The sequence below is a fragment of the Manis javanica genome, chromosome 4 (assembly GCF_040802235.1).
Source record: "Manis javanica isolate MJ-LG chromosome 4, MJ_LKY, whole genome shotgun sequence".
Classification (NCBI taxonomy): domain Eukaryota; kingdom Metazoa; phylum Chordata; class Mammalia; order Pholidota; family Manidae; genus Manis; species Manis javanica.
In genome coordinates, this window is record NC_133159.1 from 172,927,512 (window position 1) to 172,947,592 (window position 20,081).

At 43.5% G+C, this 20,081-nt stretch overlaps 1 protein-coding gene and 1 long non-coding RNA gene across 2 annotated transcripts; both read right to left on the bottom strand.

Moving 5' to 3' along the window:
* Positions 1 to 122: 122 nt before the first annotated feature.
* LOC140848774 (uncharacterized) lies at positions 123 to 2,996 on the bottom strand. The gene is made up of 3 exons (XR_012129891.1): positions 2,888 to 2,996; positions 2,037 to 2,176; positions 123 to 520 (listed from the first exon to the last, which is right to left on the bottom strand). It is a non-coding gene; the product is annotated as an uncharacterized lncRNA (long non-coding RNA).
* A 7,266-nt stretch (positions 2,997 to 10,262) lies between these two features.
* On the bottom strand, positions 10,263 to 19,971 carry LOC140849191 (tRNA N(3)-cytidine methyltransferase METTL2A-like). Its single transcript, XM_073235841.1, is given in 10 exon segments — positions 10,263 to 11,053; positions 11,889 to 11,954; positions 13,220 to 13,319; positions 14,778 to 14,921; positions 16,234 to 16,294; positions 16,617 to 16,643; positions 16,645 to 16,664; positions 17,543 to 17,898; positions 19,531 to 19,622; positions 19,818 to 19,971. Coding segments are annotated over 10 exon segments (1,158 nt in total). The 5' UTR covers positions 19,931 to 19,971; the 3' UTR covers positions 10,263 to 10,874.
* Positions 19,972 to 20,081: the final 110 nt, after the last annotated feature.

A 20,081-nucleotide genomic window follows, 5' to 3' on the forward strand; every position in this document is an offset into this window, starting at 1 on the left:
TGGCGCCCACCTCAAGCCCTGGCCTGTTTCCAGGGGTCAGTGATGCATGAGTGTGTAGTTGGGGATGGGGTGGAAGGGGTGTGCAGTTCACTCAACAGAGCACATCTCCCCCTTGTATCTGACACAGGAGAAGTCGTCGCACTCACAGTACTTGCCCGTGATCTTGCCAAAGTCACTGGTGTGGCAGACGCACTGGCCTCAGAGGCACTTGTCCCTCTGGCTGCAGATGGGCTGGCCCTCCCGGGGGCTGCACTCATCCTGCTGGGAGGGGCGGTAGTCCTCCTCCGAGCACTCGCACTGGGACCCCAGCCAGCCGGGTGCACAGTGGCACACCCCACACTCAAACGTCCCGTTGCCGTTGTTGCAGCGGTGGCTGTACGGCTGGGCCTGGGCCTGGCAGGCACAGTCGCAGTCGAACGTGACCTGGACGGTAAGGCTGTCTTTGAAGCCCACGGGCTTGATGGTGAAGGACTTCTCCTTCTCCTGGGGGCAGCCGCGCACCTTGGCCTCAATGCTGAAGCTCACCTGGATGGAAAGTAAGATCACAGTCAGACACAGGTGGACTCTTACTCTCCAGCCCTGGGAGAAGCCATTTCCTTCCCTGCCCATGAATATGCACACTGGACGTCTCATCCTCAGCCGTCACATTACCAAGGCCTGTGAAGCGAAAATAAGAACCCAGGGCTAGTTGTGCAGTTGTGACATACCTGGCCGGGTGCAGAGACATGATTTACAGTCGTGACATAGGTCGTTGTTTATGTGGGTGTGGGGAAGTTGGGGTTCCTATGGCCAGGATCCTCACTGAACTTAAACCACTTGATGATGTGACTCGGCTACTGCTTCCACACCCATAGGCAATAAACTACTATTGCACTATATAGAGAGCTCGGCCCAGAGACGCTAGTGCTCGATCTACCGCCAGGAGAACAAGCGGGTTCTTTCACCCCAAAGAAATGTTCTACTATCATTTCTTTGGTCACATTGAATCCATAGTGAACTTGCCCAGGGCTGAAACCCATAGGCAAGACAGTGGGTTTTTTTATTCCACATATGAAATAAACTATCTCCAGCAGAACAGAACCTGTGATCTGGTGAACACTCTGCTCTGGACAATGAAGCTTGCTGGACAGATCACATAATATCAGCAAGGCACACAGGCACCCTTTGCATCACAAAATGCCACATAGTGGCCGACCACAGGCTCAGGAGCTACTGTTCAATTTCCATGTAACATTTCATCACTTGTGCAATCCAACTTGTGCAAATCAAATCCAGGCCAATATTTCTCACATGGGGTATGTGCACATGGGCCTGGTCTATAGATAGGCAGATGGACAGATGGACGGATGGATGGATGGATGGACGGATGGATGGATGGATGGATGGATGGATGGATGGATGGATGGATAGACGGATAGAGATAAATATGATATGGATATATATATATATACATATATAGATGCCCCTGTAGATAGAGATACTCCCCTCTTTTCCTCCCTCCCCAGGCCCCTCGGCCCTTAGGCAGAAGCATAGGAGAACCAGCCACTAAGGAAGGCAGGCCCTGGAAGGACTGGAGGGGTAAAATGAACACTGGCATTCTAAAATTCTGTGAGAGGGTTGGTATTCTTGCCTGTTCTGCTTGCTGTCGAATCTTTAGTAACTAGACAAGTGCCTGGCACAAAGTTAGTGCTCAATAAATATTTATAGATGACACTGCCATTTGACATTGTGGAGGAAAGAAAGACATTATCTTGGGGAAAGTTGGAGACTGGTTTGGGACCAAAGGTAAGAAATATTTTCTTTGCAATCAACACTAACAAACTGAGGTAACCTCAATACAAGATTTTTAAAATCCTGATGCTGAAGTTCACTTAACAGACAGAGAAGGTTTAGGCAACAGAAGTCTCAGAGGAAAAGCTTGGCGGCTCTGTTACATCGAACTTCGGGAAGAAGGTGCAGGCAGGGAGTGGGTGGGGTGCCCGGAGACGCTCCAGGGCACACGCCAGGCTCAGAATTGCAGCTTCAGCCCTGCCCACCTCACCGTGTCTCTGATCTTGAGTCCTACACAAGACTTGAGACCTGGGATGACCTCGTTGTTGAGACAGGTGGCGTTGAAGGACAGAGACAATTCCTCAGGGAGGTCACGCACTTCCAGCTCCACTTGAGAACGGATTTTCTGAGCAGGAAAGGGCAAAATAAGGTATGGAAATGGGCTGAGAGGAAATGGGTGGGAGCCAATTCCTTCTCAAGCCAAGTCTACCAGGTGGCCATGGACTCAGCCCGCCAGATGCTCCGGTCTGCCTGGAAGCTGCCGGAGGAGAACACTCCCAGGAGCCTGTTTCCTGCTGTATTTCCTGCTTGGGACCTGCTCCCTCACTCCGTCCCCACTAATGTCTAGGTGACTCTGGGGAAAATCTAAGCCAGCTACACCCTCCTGCAGGCCCCATGGATGTACACCAGGTAGGCTGATACTGGTCGCCTTGGGTAGGAGCCCTTCTACCTAATTTTTAATCAACATCCCCTTGCCTGGGGCTCAGTTTCCTCTTTTCTCTATCGTTGGAGCCCACCTCTTCTTCATCCCGTCCCCAACACAATTTCAGGGCTCTGCTCCTTCCTCATCAACAACCCCATCCTCTCTCCCCTTCCGCCTGCACTAAGCTCTTCACCCGTTGTTCCTACGCTCCCTGGCATTCCTCTCTGAGCCATTTCTTTCTCAGAAGGCTGCGTTCCTCCCAGCACTGGCCATCACCTGGCCTCTGGAAGAACAAAAGGAAGGCAGTGAAGCCTGCATGGTAGCCTAGCAGCTAGGACTCCCCAGCCTAAACTCTCCTGGGTAATATCAAGTGAGGGGGACTCTTAGCAGGCTCTTCAGATGCAAAGCACTTACCCCATAAGCATCGACAATGAGCTGGAGGACATTACTGGAATCAGTAGACAGAACCCCCACTGTGGTCCCTGGGATAAGCTCACTGTAGTTCTAGAAACGAAGACAAAGATTTCCATGGCTGACTGAATGTAGCTGATGGTCTCCAAAAGCCCTCCCCAAATCAGATTGAGGGTCTTGAAGTGAAGATTGAGGGAAGAATGGGATAGTCTATTTGTTAGGGAAAAATCTAGCAACTTTTCAGCCCTGAGAAAAATTATAGAGAACTTCTGTCACCCCTTATCCCACTAAATTACTTCCCACCACCCCTGAAAACATCAGCACACCCATTCTGCTAGGTCAAGACTGGAGCAGAGAGGGCACAGAAAGGACTCACCATCCTGGGAAGAGGTTGGAGGAGGGTCTTTCCTGGTTCAGGACCATGACCTATGCCAGCACGGACTAAGAATAATAAAATTGCTGGTTGTTGCAAAATCCTCTCCAATACCCCAAAGATATTACTACTTAGAACTTGGGAAATCTAATGGCTTATACATGGCCCAAATCCATCTACCCAATTAGATAATTTAGAAATTCAAAGTTGGATCTGGGTTTAACACATCGCACCCTGCTTTCAGTGTAACTGTCTCAACACCAGCAGAAGATGAGTAGGTAGCCCCAGGTAACCTCTGAGCATTCTGCTACATGCAACATGGATGAATCTCAAATGTGTTAGGTGAAGTGAAAGAAGCCAGACTTGGCTTCACATACCATATGATTTCATTTATATGACATTCTGTAGAAGTTAGAACTCTAGGGACAGGAAACAAATCAGTAGTTTCCAGGAACTAAAGGTGCAGACAGGGAATTGATGACAAAGGAGCTTAAAGGAACTTTTTAGGGTGCTGGAAATATTCACTATCTTGAATATGGTGATGGTTACTTGACAGTAGACATATTAAAATTCAAAGAACTGGGGGGCGAAGCCAAGATGGTGGCATGAGTAGAGCAGCAGAAATCTCCTCCCAAAACCATATATATTTTTGAAAATACAACAAATACAACTATTCCTAAAAGAGAGACCAGAAGATAGGACAACAGCCAGGCTACATCTACACCTGTGAGAACACAGTGCCTCGCGAAGGGGGTAAGATACAAGCCGCAGCCCGGTGGGACCCAAGTGCCCCTCACCCCCGCTCCCAGCGAGAGGAGATGGAACAGGGAGGGAGAGGGAGCCCAGGACTGCTAAACAGCCAGCCCCAGCCATCCACACCAGAGCGCAGACACACAGTGTGTAGGGTGCTGGATACTAGGGAAACAGGACAGTAAGACCTGTGAGCAGGTCCCCGCAGCTGGCGCCCCTGGGACAAAGAAAAGCAAGTGCCCTTTGAAAATCTTAAAGGGACAGGGACCGCACAGCTGGACGGAAGTGCCCCAGCACAATCAGCCCAGTAACTGGGAATCCCGGGGATCTCTGGGCACCCCAACCCCCTGGGCAGCAGCACAGCTTGGAGGCCCCTCATAGTAATAAACAGCCTCCCGCCCATTCCGCCTCCAGCACGACTCCACCATAGAGGCAGTGGCCATGCCCACAGTAACCGGACAGAGCTTCTTCCACAGCGGCCAGGCAAGAATCAGACACCCCGTCTGCGCACAGCTGCCCAACACAAGCCGCTACGGGTCACTGTTCTCCCAGGAGAGGAAGGCCACAAACTAGCAAGAGGGGATGTTCTCCCAGCCGACACACACGCCAGCTCTGCACAACTACCTATATTGCCATGAAAAGGCAGAAGAATTTGATACAGACCAGACTAACCCAGACATCCTCCCCTGACAAGGAATCTGGGGAGATAGACCTAACCAATCTCCCTGAAAAATAATTCAAAATAAAGGTCATAACTATGCTGATGGATCTTCAGAGAAATATGCAAGAGCTAAGGGATGAAGTCCAGAGGGAGATTACAGAAATAAAACAATCTCTGGAAGGACTTAAGAGCAGACTGAATGAGGTGCAAGAGGCTGTTAATGGAATAGAAATCAGAGAACAGGAACATAGAGAAGCTGACGTAGAGAGAGATAAAAGGATCTCCAGGAATGAAACAATATTAAGAGAACTGTGTGACCAATCCAAACAGAACAATATTCACATTATAGGGGTACCAGAAGAAGAAGAGCAAGAAAAAGGGATAGAAAGTGTCTTTGAAGAAATAATTGCTGAAAACTTCCCCAAACTGGGGGAAGAAATAGTTGCTTAGACTACAGAAGCACACAGAACTCCCAACAGAACAGATCCAAAGACACATAATAATTAAAATGGCAAAGATCAAGGACAAGGACAGAGTTTTAAAGGCAGCTAGAGAGAGGAAAAAGGTCACCTACAAAGGAGAACCCATCAGGCTATCATCAGACTTCTCAACAGAAACCTTACAGGCCAGAAGAGAATGGCATGATAATACAATGAAACAGAAGGGCCTTGAACCAAGAATACTGTATCCAGCACGATTATCATTTAAATATGAAGGAGGGATTAAACAATTCCCAGACAAGCAAAAGTTGAGGGAATTTGCCTCCCACAAGCCACCTCTACAGGGTATTCTAGAGGGACTATTCTAGACGGGAGCACTTCTAAGACTAAACAGATGTCACCAGAGAAAATAAAATCACAGCAAAGTAAGCAAACCAACCAAATACTAACTAAAGGCAAAAAATAAAATCAACTACCCACAAAAGCAGTTAAAGGAAACACAAAAGAGCACAGAATAAAACAACCAACATATAAAGAATGGAGGAGGAGGAATAAGAAGGGAGAGAAATAAAGAATCAGCAGACAGTATTTATAATAGCTCAATAAGTGAGTTAAGTTAGACAGTAAGATAATAAAGAAGCTAACCTTGAACCTTTGGTAACCACGAATCTAAAGCCTGCAATGGCAATAAATACGTATCTTTCAATAATCACCCTAAATGTAAATGGACAGAACGCACCAATCAAAAGACACAGAGTAATAGAATGGATTAAAAAAGCAAGACCCATCTATATGCTGCTTATAAGAGACTCATTTCAAACCCAAAGACATGCACAGACTAAAAGTCAAGGGATGGAAAAACATATTCCATGCAAACAAAGGGGAGAAAAAAAGCAGGTGTTGCAGTACTAATATCAGACAAAATAGACTTCAAAACAAAGAAAGGAACAAGAGATAAAGAAGGCCATTACATAATGATAAAGGGCTCAGTCCAACAAGAGGATATAACCATTATAAATATATATGCACTCAACATAAGAGCACCAGAATATGTGAAACAAATACTAAGAGAATTAAAGGAGGAAATAGAATGTAATTCATTTGAGGAGACTTCAACATGCCTCTCACTCCAAAGGATAGATCCACCAGACAGAAAATAAGTAAGAACACAGAGGCACTGAACAACACACTAGAACAGATGGACCTAATCGACATCTATAGAACTCTACACCCAAAAGCAACAGGATATACATTCTTCTCAAGTGCACATGGAACATTCTCCAGAATAGACCACATACTAGGCCACAAAAAGAGCCTCAGTAAATTCCAAAATACTGAAATCCTACCAACCAACTTTTCAGACCACAAAGGCATAAAACTAGAAATAAACTGTACAAAGAAAGCAAAAAAGGCTCACAAACACATGGAGGCTTAACAACACACTCCTAAATAATCAATGGATCAATGACCAAATCAAAATGGAGATCCAGCAATATATGGAAACAAACGACAACAACAACACAAAGCCCCAACTACTGTGGGACACAGCGAAAGCAGTCTTAAGAGGAAAGTATATAGCAATCCAGGCATATTTAAAGAAGGAAAAACAATCCCAAACAAATAGTCTAATGTCACAATTATCAAAATTGGAAAAAGATGAACAAATGAGGCCTAAAGTCAGCAGAAGGAGGGACATAATAAAGATCAGAGAAGAAATAAATAAAATTGGGAAGAATAAAACAATAGAAAAAAATCAATGAAACCAAGAGCTGGTTCTTTGAGAAAATAAAGAAAATACATAAGTCTCTAGCCAGATTTATTAAGAGAAAAAGAGAATCAACACACATCAACAGAATCAGAAACGAGAAAGGAAAAATCACGACGGATCCCACAGAAATACAAAGAATTATTAGAGAATACTATGAAAACCCATATGCTAACAAGCTGGAAAACCTAGAAGAAATAGACAACTTCCTAAAAAATACAACGTTCTAAGACTGACCAAGGAAGAATCACAAAATCTAAACAAACCAATTACCAGCAAAGAAATTGAAGCGGTGATCAAAAAACTACCCAGGAACAAAACCCCCAGGCCAGATGGATTTACCTTGGAATTTTATCAGACGTACAGAGAAGACATAATACCCATTCTCCTTAAAGTTTTCCAAAAATTAGAAGAGGAGGGAATACTCCCAAACTCATTCTATGAAGCCAACATCACCCTAATACCAAAACCAGGCAAAGACCCCACCAAAAAAGAAAATTACAGACCAATATCCCTGATGAACGTAGATGCAAAAATACTCAATAAAATATTAGCAAACAGAATTCAACAGTATATCAAAAGGATCATACACCATGACCAAGTGGGGTTCATCCCAGGGATGCAAGGATGGTACAACATTCGAAAATCCACCAACATCATCCACATCAACAAAAAGAAAGACAAAAACCACATGATCATCTCCATAGATGCTGAAAAAGCATTTGACAAAATTCAACATCCATTCATGATAAAAACTCACAACAAAATGGGTATACAGGGCAAGTACCTCAACATAATAAAGGCCATGTATGATAAGCCCACAGCCAACATCATACCGAACAGCAAGAAGCTGAAAGCTTTTCCTCTGAGATGGGAAACAAGACAGGGATGCCCACTCTCCCCAGTTATTCAACATAGTACTGGAGGTCCTAGCCACAGCAATTAGGCAAAACAAAGAAATATAAGGAATACAGATTGGTAAAGAAGAAGTTAAACTGTCACTATTTGCAGATGACATGATATTGTATGGAAAAATCCCAAAAGACTCCACTCCAAAACTACTAGAACTAATATCGGAATTCAGCAAAGTTGCAGGATACAAAATTAACACACAGAAATCTGTGGCTTTCCTATACACTAACAATGAACTAATAGAAAGAGAAATCAGGAAAACAATTAAATTCACAGTAGGATCAAAAAGAATAAAATACCTAGGAATAAACCTAACCAAGGAAGTGAAATACCTATACCCTGAAAACTATAAAACACTCTTAAGAGAAATTAAAGAGGACACTAACAAATGGAAACTCATCCCACGCTCTTGGCTAGGAAGAAGTAATATCGTCAAAATGGCCATCCTGCCCAAAGCAATATACAGATTTATGCAATCCCTATCAAATTACCAACAACATTCTTCAATGAACTGGAACAAATAGTTCAAAAATTCATACGGAAACACCAAAGACCCCAAATAGCCAAAGCAATCCTGATAAGGAAGAATAAAGTGGGAGGGATCTTGCTCCCCAACTTCAAGCTCTACTACAAAGCCACAGTAATCAAGACAATTTGGTACTGGCACAAGAACAGACCCAGAGCAGTGGAACAGAATAGAGACTCCAGACATTAACCCAAACATATATGGTCAATTAATATACGATAAAGGAGCCATGGACATACAATGGGGAAATGACAGTCTCTTCAACAGCTGGTGTTGGCAAACTGGACAACTACATGTAAGAGAATGAAACTGGATTATTGTCTAACCCCGTACACAAAAGTAAACTCAAAATGGATCAAAGACCTGAATGTAAGTCATGAAACCATAAAACTCTTAGAAAAAAACATGGGCAAAAATCTCTTGGACATAAACATGAGCAACTTCTTTATGAACATATCTCCCCGGGCAAGGGAAACAAAAGCAAAAAGAACAAGTGGGACTATATCAAACTAAAAGACGTCTGTACAGCAAAGGATACCATCAGTAGAACAAAAAGACATCCTACAGTATGGGGGAATATATGCATAAATGACATACCTGATAAGGGGTTGACATCCAAATTACATAAAGAGCTCACGCACCTCAACAACCAAAAAGCAAATAAGCCAATTAAAAAATGGACAGAGGAGCTGAACAGACACTTCTCCAAAGAAGAAATTCAGATGGCCAACAGACACATGACAAGATGCTCCATATCACTAATCATCAGAGAAATGCAAATCAAAACCACAATGAGATATCATCTCAAACCAGTTAGGATGGCCAACATCCAAAAGACAAACAACAACAAATGTTGGCAAGGTTGTGGAGAAAGGGGATCCCTCCTACACTGCTGGTGGGAATGTAAACTAGTTCAACCATTGTAGAAATCAGTATTGAGGTTCCTCAAAAAACTAAAAATAGAAATACCATTTGACCCAGGAATTCCACTCCTAGGAATTTACCCCAAGAATACAGCAGCCCAGTTTGAAAAAGACAGATGCACCCCTATGTTTATCGCAGCACTATTTATAATAGCCAAGAAATGGAAGCAACCTAAGTGTCCATCAGTAGATGAATGGATAAAGAAGATGTGGTACATACACACAATGGAATATTATTCAGCCATAAGAAAACAAATCCTACCATTTGCAACAATATGGATGGGGCTAGAGGGTATTATGCTCAGTGAAATAAGCCACGCAGACAAAGAGAGGTATCAAATGATTTCACTCATATGTGGAGTATAACAACAAAGAAAAAACTGAAGGAGCAAAACAGCAGTAGACTCACAGAACCCAAGAATGTACTAACAGTTACCAAAGGGAAAGGGACTGTGAAGGATGGGTGGGAAGGGAGGGATAAGGGCAGGGAAAAAGGGGGCCTTATGATTAGCATTTACAATGTGGGGGGGGGCATGGGGAGGGCTGTGCAACACAGAGAAGACAAGTAGTGATTCTACAGTATCTTACTATGCTGATGAACAGTGACTGTAATGGGGTATCTTACTATGCTGATGAACAGTGACTATAATGGGGTATGTGGGGGGGAATTGGTGAAGGGGGGAGCCTAGTAAACATAATGTTCTTAATGTAATTGTAGATTAATGTTACCAAAATAAAAAAAAATTGCTTGTGTCTTATCACATCTTCACATGTATAACTAAAATAATAAATTATGAATATCTGAGTTGAAAATCCAGAATTAAAATTCTTCATTTGGTAAAATTAAAAATACACTATATAAATTAAGTGATAACTGGAAAAAAGCAGAACAGGAAAAAATGTAGACAACTCAGAAGTGAACTGATGTGGCTAAAATAAAGTTTTCAATTCCTTTTGCATCAAATATTTAAGGGTATAATAAAATGTTTGCATCAAACATTTAAGGGTACAATAAAAAAATCAGACAATTTTGCTACAAGTGAAGATCCTTTTAATTTTTTTAGACACAGGTTACTTAAAGGGGGGAACAATGCTTAAAATTCCATGGAACTAAGAGTCAAGTGGAGACCACAACCAAATATTTAACACAGACACATCCTGATGCTCTTTAAAGTGGTATTTTTGAATTGGGAACACAACTAAAAACAGATGATTCTTCCCAACTTGCTTCCCCCATTCCTGAATGAGACCTTTATTCACCTTTGTGTGTATCAACTGTCTAGCCCAGGTACTTGAATTCCCAAATAATTAAATGTTTCTTACAGTCAAATGACACTTTATCATATATAATACTTTCAGAGGGAAATAAACTCTTGATGCCTTTTAAATTAATGATTCCCATGAACATTTCAGTTAAGAGAAATTACAAAATGGTAAGAAAGATTCTTTTAGATCTCAAAGTAAAAAAAAACATGATTAAGGTACACATTAAAGGGCTTCACAAATATGAAGCCCAATCGTTAGAATCTTGATAAAAAGTAACTTTTCTTAGGTTCAAGGTTCCAGTCTGTTTGAATCCTTGGAATTGTCCTACACCGACAAGACACCATTTGTGGACGTTCTTTTTGGGCCCAATGAGCTCACATGTCAGGAGCAGGTGTCTCTCGGTACGTGTTGGACAGAAGAGGCTTGCGGTATTTGCACTGAATCCAAACTCGGTACATTGTCAGCTGTTTCCCTCGGTTCACCTGCAGTCGGCGGTCCACCAGGTTCTGAACCTTTTCTAGTCCAGCGGTAGTGAAAAGTGTGTCCAATTCATCTAGTTTAGAAAAGAGATGTTCATATACTCTCCACTGAAGAAAAAGCATGTATCTACCATTTCCCATGTTAAATGGGCTCCATGAGATTGCTGTCATTATTTACAGTTTTAAGTAGCTTTAGCAGGGCTGCTTAGTTATAAATGCAGTGGCAGCTTGGTAACGGCAAGCTCACATTTAGGTAGGGGGAGTCAAACCACCGGGAAGGGCAACCTGGATCCCAGAGGGACAGCTTCCCTAAGAGTCAGCTGATGGGGAGGAATTTTCAAGAAGTGCTCTATAGACACCTTAAAATTACAGGCAAAAACTACCTATATGTATATCGAAGTCACTTTTCTAAGGGGAGACGTTCCATCACTTTAACCAAAGGCTCAAAAAAGCAAGTGACCCGACAAAGGGCCCAGGAATGGAGTTGTCACAAGGCACCGCGAGGGAGGGAACAGACAGCAGAGCAGCAGCAAAGGAAAGCAGTTCCGGGTCGCTCTCCTGAGCGATGTGTTCACCCCGAGTCTGGTGCCCCTAAGGTGCAGTACCACTTAGATGGTCAAACAGCTGCACTGGAATCTTGCAAAGTGGACAGTTTCCCATTCTGGACAGAGTGACAGGGAGGAACAGCAGAGCAGACAAGCAGGGTGGAGGACTGAAGGCTCACACAAGCTGAGCCTGTGTGGAGAAGAGTGAACGGTTTAGGCGGGCTGGGTGTCAGGGGTGGGGAAGGGCAGGCAAAGGCGGCAGAAGGCAGGAGAGGCCAGATGGCTTTACTTCTGAACACCTGAGGAACAGCTAGCCTGGCATTCTGGGGAGTGCTAGCATAAATCGAGATAAGTGTTTTCATACCTTGTGTGAAGAAGTAAACTCTAGTGCCGTCACCTCTCACGTAGAAATTCTCAGATAGACACTGACCTGTAGAGCGATGTGGCAAAAATCAGAGAAACTTGAAAGCCCTTCTTTGAATTTCACTGCCAATCACACGTGCACCACCGTTATCACTGGTTGGGCAGGGAATGGACTCCTTTCTTGGTTGCCCTTGGTACTTTGCAATTTCTCTCCTACAAAGGAACGGTGCTTTGCAGGAGAGCAGCCCAGGGAATAATCAAACTTCAGCGTTAGGTAACACGTGAGATTTCTCAGCCCCCCGTTCTAGTGTTCTGTTCCCCACTGCCCCTTGTGATCAAATCATCACCATAGATTCTTTATAAAAATAAAATAAATAAAAATCAAGCAATATAGCTAAGTTTAAGGAAACTTTTGTTTTTCACCATGGATACTCTCCATTCTGCTGCTAAGCGCCCCCCAACCTTATGTCAATTTAACTGATGTATAATCCTTTCCATACCTCTTGAATATAAATGTAATCTTACTTGCTTTACTTACATATATCTCCCCAGCCCCTGTTATATGTAGGACTAAATTCAAAATACTCAACCTTGCACTGCCTTTCTCACTTGGTAATACGGAACAGAAACCCCTCCGAGAACATGGTATAGGGTCTATCTCACGACAGACACAACATTCCCCAATTCAGAGGCATTCACTTTGTTTCCAGGATTTTGCTTTATGTATTTTATGTGCTCGTTCTTAAATAATTCCCACAGACTGGTGGGCTGAATAAACAATACCAGTGTACTTAAAAAAGGTCCAAATAATTTGTATTTCTACGAATAATGAAGGAACATTTCTCTTTCTTTGAACTGACCAGCAACAGGTTACCAACTGGCATCTCATGGTACTGTTATTTTTATTTCCTTGAAGTTTTGTTTTTGGCCATTTGGACATGCTCTTCTGTGAATCGACTCTAAAATATTCCTTCCCCGTTTTATGGGTGGGTCACTGACCTTTATCAATTTGCCACAGCCCCCTTGAAGAGCACAGATATTAAGTCTTTGTGGTATGCACCAAAAATGTATGTCTTTTAACTTTTTAATATCTTTTGCCATATACCACACTTATAATTATCTACGTAATAAAATGTATTTTTCTAAAAACAGCTCCTCTAGAAGTAGCCATCTCAGTTAAAAAGACTTCTTTAAAACCTAGATTACACAAATCTTCAAAAACATACCACCTTTGTCATGTATTACACAGCTTTCTATGTGGGCTATAATTTTAGAGTCACCGTCCTGATGACAACGCCATCAGACATGGTTTTAATCACTGCAGCAAAATACCTTTTTTAAACCGAAGCTGAGCTATGTCATAGCGGCCATAATCTCGCAGAAGCATCATCCCTCCGGGCTTCAGAAGCCTGCTCAGCCTGTTGAGAGCCTTCTGCACCCTGTCGGGTAAGAGGGAACAAAGACCAGGTCTCCTTAAGGACAGGGTTACTTGTCCTTATATCATGTCCCGAAAAGCCAGTGGGACATAATACACTCTGAAACCTTAGCTCCTCTCCCTTTGCTTCAGTTAGAATGGGCACCTGTGCCCAAACTTGTGATGTGCCGCCTGCTCACAACTGTGGCCGTGATCCACCACCTTCACTAGGAAGAGGCCTGAGAAGCTGCTTCTGCGGGAGGGGTTCAGTGGAGGAGAAGTACATACCCTCCCGCCTGGCTCACTTCCTACTCCTGGGGCTGCCTCACAGGGAAGGCGTCCCTGCCCTGTGCCCCTGGGGCTCTCTGAGCGGAGCCCTGACCGCCGGTGTGGGGAATGCTGGTTCACTCCTCTGCCTGCTCCACTAGGCCCAAGCTCTTTGAAGGCAGAGACTGTATTTTTTCCATTTGTTAAAGTGCAGACCGAACCTCAAGTATACAGTGACAGTCAGTATGCAAATGATTACTGCGGGCAGAGTGCATTACATTTCCGACTGCACTTTACATGTAGACAGTCTTGTACAGGTTTACTAACTTCAGAAATATAAATCCTACAAACTTGCAAAAAAAATGTTAAAGTCTGCTTAAATATTAAATAATGAATTTTTAATTTTAATGTTTTGTTTCAGTCCAAGGAAGTTTTTGAAAGTTTGCAGCATTTGAACTTCTGAAGTTATAAATGTTTAAAGCCACACCAGGCCTTTGGGGCTGTCCTCCACCTGCCTTTGTTTCACACTCACATCCCCATCAGGTCAGAATGACTCAGTGCTGTTCTAGAGGAAGTGTGGCTGGAGAAAATCAATCACTTCCCTGGGTCTGAGGCCGGCAATGCTTCCTTAAGACAGTATTTCATCAGGACGACTGGCTGCCTATGTCTGTGAGGCTTTAACAGTGTCTCTTAGGGTGCAGCATTTGACTTTTCATCTATGGAAGTTTGATTTTCCTCTACTGCAGTTTTCAAAAGAACATCAGCATGAGAGAAAACCTGGGTTAGGCTTCACTGCAAATTTTGTGCTGTTAATAAGCATGACATATTCAAAGCACTTAAAAAGGTCAATGGGGTGTTAGATATCTAACAGTGTGGCATCCACAGTTCTACAACAACATGCAAACAGATCATCAACAGGGGATGTCCCCACACACCCACGAAAGGCTGCTCCCACATCCTTTGGTGACATTAAGTTATTACAGTGTAAAGAGGAATCAACCACTGCAGTCAATAAGCAGAGGTTTAGAGACTGAAACAGAAGTTGGACTTTCAAGACAAATATAGGTAAATGGTTGAGATGCTCTTTGCCTTGGATGGAGGGGCTTCTTTGTGTCTTTCAGAAAGCCCTTTTAATTTAAGGCTGAACTCTGATACTAAGGTCCCTGACCAAAGCTTTGTTGTTGTTATGCTGTTTAAGGAACCTAAAACTTCCTTGTCTGGAACAACTGCTAAAAGAACAAATATGAGGATGATGATATCAAGACTATCCCTAGGCACTGGGTAACTCTTATCTTCATCACACAGATTGTGAACAAAGGCAAAACACCGAGAAGGATCATATGCTGAATTTGTCTGCAGACAGGAGGAAGAGAAGCACACAGGTCAGAAAATGCTCACATACTCTGAAGGAAAGCTTACCCTGCTTCAAGAGCAACTGTAGCTACGTCCCTCTGAGGAATATAGATCTAATCATTATGGCACACGTTCTTTCAATAGGCTAAGAACAACTTAGGGAACAGCCTCTGGACTATAACTGGTGCTTTTAAAATGGAATGTTCCCAATACCTCTACTTTTATTTTTCACTCTGATGCACAGTTAGATCTGAGGACTGGAAAGTGATTAGGAAGGTAAGTAATCAAATGGAAAAGAAAACCTCATTAAGGAGAGAGACAAAATATTGAAAAGCACAATTTAAAACAACTCCGAAACCAACTATATTACACAGATCATAGACTTCTCCAGGGAAGCCTTTTTCTCTAGATGTGGAAAATTTAACTTATATTTTATTATCATAAAACTAACGAAAGATAAGCCTCAATAGTCATCTGGTTTAGATCCTCAAGAGTAACTAATTCCTGAACTCCTGTGCCTGGAGCATTATATGTGATTACAACACACATTTTCGAGTAACTTCCCTTTCCTCATTTCTTTTCTCCAAAAATGTGCCTTCATTCCTCACTAGCCACAGCTAATTGAAACATGGCAGGTAGACTATGGGCCGGCCTGGGCCAACAAGACTCTTCCTGGGGCCTGGAATTGGGACACAGTCTTCTGGGGTGATTCTGAGAATACCTGAACCGGGTGAACTTGTAAGTGACTGGGAGGGGCAAGCATGTTGGGGCCATGTGCAAAGTAATGAAAAGCCAACTATAGAGCTGGTCTGCAAAGAGAAAACAAACAAAGGTAAATGGGCAGTGGGCAGTGAGAAAAGACAACATGAAATAGAGGGAGCTGTTGTGACAGGAGGGGAGGCAACGTCTCACCAGCCAGCCAGTAAGCCTTGGCATGTGACACCTTTTCAGCACAGAGCTCCCCTCCTGGTTATACTTTATGCCATTGAGTTCTATGGCATTCTCTTTACTTGGCTGAGTTTGTCTAGATTTATATGTCTAGAGTTTCTGTGATTTACAGCTCAGAGAAACCTGACTGAAACAATCATCTCATTTCAATCCTTAAAACATAAGTTTAGAGAGGTCAAGAGCTGGCAAGTGGCAGATTATACATTCACGTCTGGCACTTTCCTCTACTCCAAGATGTTTCAGTAAATCTTTTACTTTTTGATCACAGTACAATAAGAAAATAGCTAGAGATCTTGATTTTTATTTTTTGGAGACCCTTTCCTTCTAGTTAGTGAAAATTACTGATAGGAGCCATTGCACTTACCTGAACCAGTTCTATAGCTGCAGAAGAAAAATCACAACAGTAAACGAAGAGTCTTGGATCACTGAAATGGGCAGGAAAATACCAACAGAACAATTAGATTACAAACTGTACCATGTCCATTCTTTCCTGTGAAGTTAAAAATCAAGGCACCATATATTAAGAATGTAACAGGTTTTAACCTTCATTAATTTCCTGATGACAAAGGTAACTTACAAATTCAATTAAAACAAAACAATCCATAAGATAACAAAAAATCAGAATCTCCCATAACCCAGGGTTCCCAATAAACCACTGTTAGCAGTTTGATGAAGAGTTCTGGGAACAGTAACTCCCCACTTTTCTCCTCTTCGCTATCGTACAGTTAAACTTTACAACATACTTACTTATTAGTTTGTAAAATTGGAAAAACTGTTTCCCATACCACAGCCAACCTGCAGACAGAAATGAACTATTAATCACAGAACTTTCCAAAGAATTAATCCTTTGAAGTTAGAAAAATAACCAAGAGTAGAAAGCCTTGCTCATAGGGAAGGTGTAGTGACCAGAGCTAACAGTACCCACGACATTCCTTGACCCTGACCACAGGAACCCTTAAAGCGGTTGCCGTCAAAGACAAGCACACAGACTTTCATTAGCAGAAAGGAGATGGTCTGGAAAGAAAGGCCTCACTTTTACTAAGGGCTGACTGTGTGCCAGACACTATTCTTCGTCCTTTTACATACATCATCTCAATTAATCCCCCTAACTCTGAGGCAGAGGTCCCATTCTGCTTGGGGAGGGTAAGGGACAAGTACAAGGTCAAACCATAGGACTCACTCCCACGGCTAATTGGTTTCCAGTGGAGTGTGTAGTCACCAATTTGTGAATTTCCATTACAGGACCCACCTAGACACTTTCTAGGTCTAGCCTTGCCTCTGCCCACCACTGCAACTCAGAAGACAAGAATTCCCCCATGCCTGGGAAGCAGGCACCATGCCAACTAACCTCTCCATCTTGTAACTGGAAGAGAAATAACAGAAGTTGTCTTGTGACCTGGGACTCTTTTCTAGATGGCAGGTGCAGCACGATGCTACAACTTTCAGATGTGTTCCTAGGTAGCACCTCAGGTGATCTTTGTCTGTCATGACCATGAGATATCTGGTCTGCATTTAGGGCATTTCATTAATTCAAAAAAAGAGAGGTGATTCCAGGCCAACTTCTAGTCAGCTCCATCAGACATGTCACTATTTTGGTCAGCCTCTCTGAACCACCCCATGTACAGTGCAACAGCTTCACTAACCTTGCTACCAGGACAGTAAGGAGAAGTTACCTCGAGTATTCGGTAGGTGGCTGAGGATCCGGGAAACTCATCAGCACAGATTTCCAGGTGCCTGAGTTTCTGAATCACACTCTCTTCCACAGGAGGTGCCTGTGTTTTATGTCCAAGGCTGTTTGAAGAACAATTGTGCTCTTCTGTTATTAAACCAGGTCCATCCTCAGGGCTCCTACATTCAGGTACTTCACTACTCTTGTTCTCAGAGAGCAAATCCTTCAAGTGATTTTCATTTTGGATAGGTGCCAGCTCTGGGAATTCAGTAAAAAGCCAATGTCTGTCCTTGAAAAACCCATTTTCGTGGATTTTGTAGAAGTCATTCCAATATTTATGGGCATTAAGCTCATAGTCAACTGTAAATATTTATTAAAGAAGAATTTAAGAACCATTTCTCAACATTTCATTTGCATCCAATGTCAATTATCATCCTGCTTTGAGAAATGTCATTTTATACTAAAAGTATATTCGAGTAGAACCACAGTCTCAGAGTTGGAGATCATTTAGTCCTACTGCCTATCATATTTGATTTTCCTCTTTATCTTGTCCTTCCCAAGGGATCCAAGTTCTGCCAGGAAGCTTACTATCAATTCTCCACCCACATCTTTGGATGGTTCTTAACTACAAGAATATACCACATTGAGCAAAAAATTTTTCCAATCCATTTTGGTCAAAAGGCCCTACTATTTCTCAGGGCCACACAAAACTCTTTTGTATTTAAGAGCAGTTATTTTCCCCTCTAAATATTCTCTTTCACAAGCTAAGTATCCTAGTTTTTTTTTCAGTTGTTGCCCATGTGAATTCAATGATATGACAGGAGCAGCTCTTCTTTAAAGATGTTTCTCTGCATTCTTTAGTGTAGAGCTCAGAAATGAACTGACTACTAATAGATATTAAAAATGAAAACAAAGAAAGAAAACAGAAAATGCTGACAAGAGGGGAAAATGTCTTCAGGTGAGTTTTGATGACAGCAGACAGGAGATACTAGAGAAGTGTGGACTATTTAAAAGAAAGCTGTTGTTTAAGGTGATCAGGGCAGTACTAGATTTGTTTTCTGCTGTTTGCCAATGCACAGCCTTGACTACTGTAGCAGAAAGAATATAAACCTAAGAAGTAGATATTAGTTCCACCACTGCTACTACTAACTAGCTGCTTACCTCTGGGTAAGGCCCTTAATGTCTTGTGGCCCATGTTTCTTTAACTGTAAAAAGAGGATATTAGACTATATGATTTGCAAAATCCCTTTCAACTCTTAACTGGCTTTGATCTTGTCTCTGTCAAACTATGTTGAGCGAACATTTTGTATCTGGAATCTTCTAATTGTCACATGGAAGTTGTTCAGTGGGCACTACTCTCCAGTTTCTAGTCCTACCTTCAATGCCTCTTAGGACACAGGCCCACCTGTCACTAAGTATCTAGCAATACTCTGCAGTGAAATCATCCACTCTCCAGAAGGGGCCTCTTGGGCCAGAATTATCTCCACTTTCTCCACTGCTTATTTGCTTCACCCATCTTTGGTTGGCGGAAACCCTAAATCCTGACAGCCATCATAGCCAGAAAAGACACGTGATCCAAGTCATTAGCTACCTCCCCCAACACTATTTAGAATGTGATCACTTAAATCTGGTTTCAGTGGCAACATTCCCGAAGGCAAGGTATGATCACATGTAGAAAGCACATCCTCTACAACAATCCTGTGACCACACGGTTGCCAAAGGCCAGTCCTATTAATAAAGGTCTGGTCAACTGAAGCCTTAACCTAGAAATTAAGCTAGAAAATAGTTATCAAGATAGTTAACCCTCAAACAAAACCAACCCTAGCAATATTTTAAGGTGCAGCCCTTTTCCATCCTTGCCATTCGCTCCCTCTTCCGTTCTACCCGCGAGTTCGATTCAGTCCAGTCACAAAGGCTCTTGGCAGCCTCTCCTGGACGGCGCGTTCCGCGGCCCGCTGGTGTCGATACCACTGCGGGCCCACCCGGGCGCACCTTGCTTCTCTTGACACACCCGCTGGGAACTGTTCTCCCGCACCTTCCTCTCCGCCGCCGCGGCCTGCTCTTCCGACCACTCCACATTATCCCTGCAAAAATCAAACGGGCAGCTTAGGGGCCTCAAGTTCGGGTGAGCGGCTGGCCCCGCACGCCCCTCTCCTGGGAGGAGGGCGCCTGGAGGCGGACAGCAGGACTCGTGGCCAGCGGCCAGGGGCTTCTCGGAGCGCTCTGGGGCGGCGGGACAGAGGGAGAGCCGCAGGCTGGGCGAGGGGCAGGGCGGTTACCAGGCATTATGGTGGAAGACACGCGCCGGGTCTCTCGGAAACCGGCTCCCGAACTGCTGCCTTTCCCCGCCCACCGCAGGGGCAGGTGAGTCCACCGCCGAGGAGCCGGCCATGTCACCAGAACCGGAAGCGCCCGCCTTTCCGGAACCTGAGAGCTCCCCGCGGGGCCACGCCCCCTTCCGGGAGACGCTAGCGGACTGGGCAGGAAGCGCGGGGCGGGGCGGCCGTGGCCCTGGCGTCCCGCGACCGGAGGCCGTGACCTCC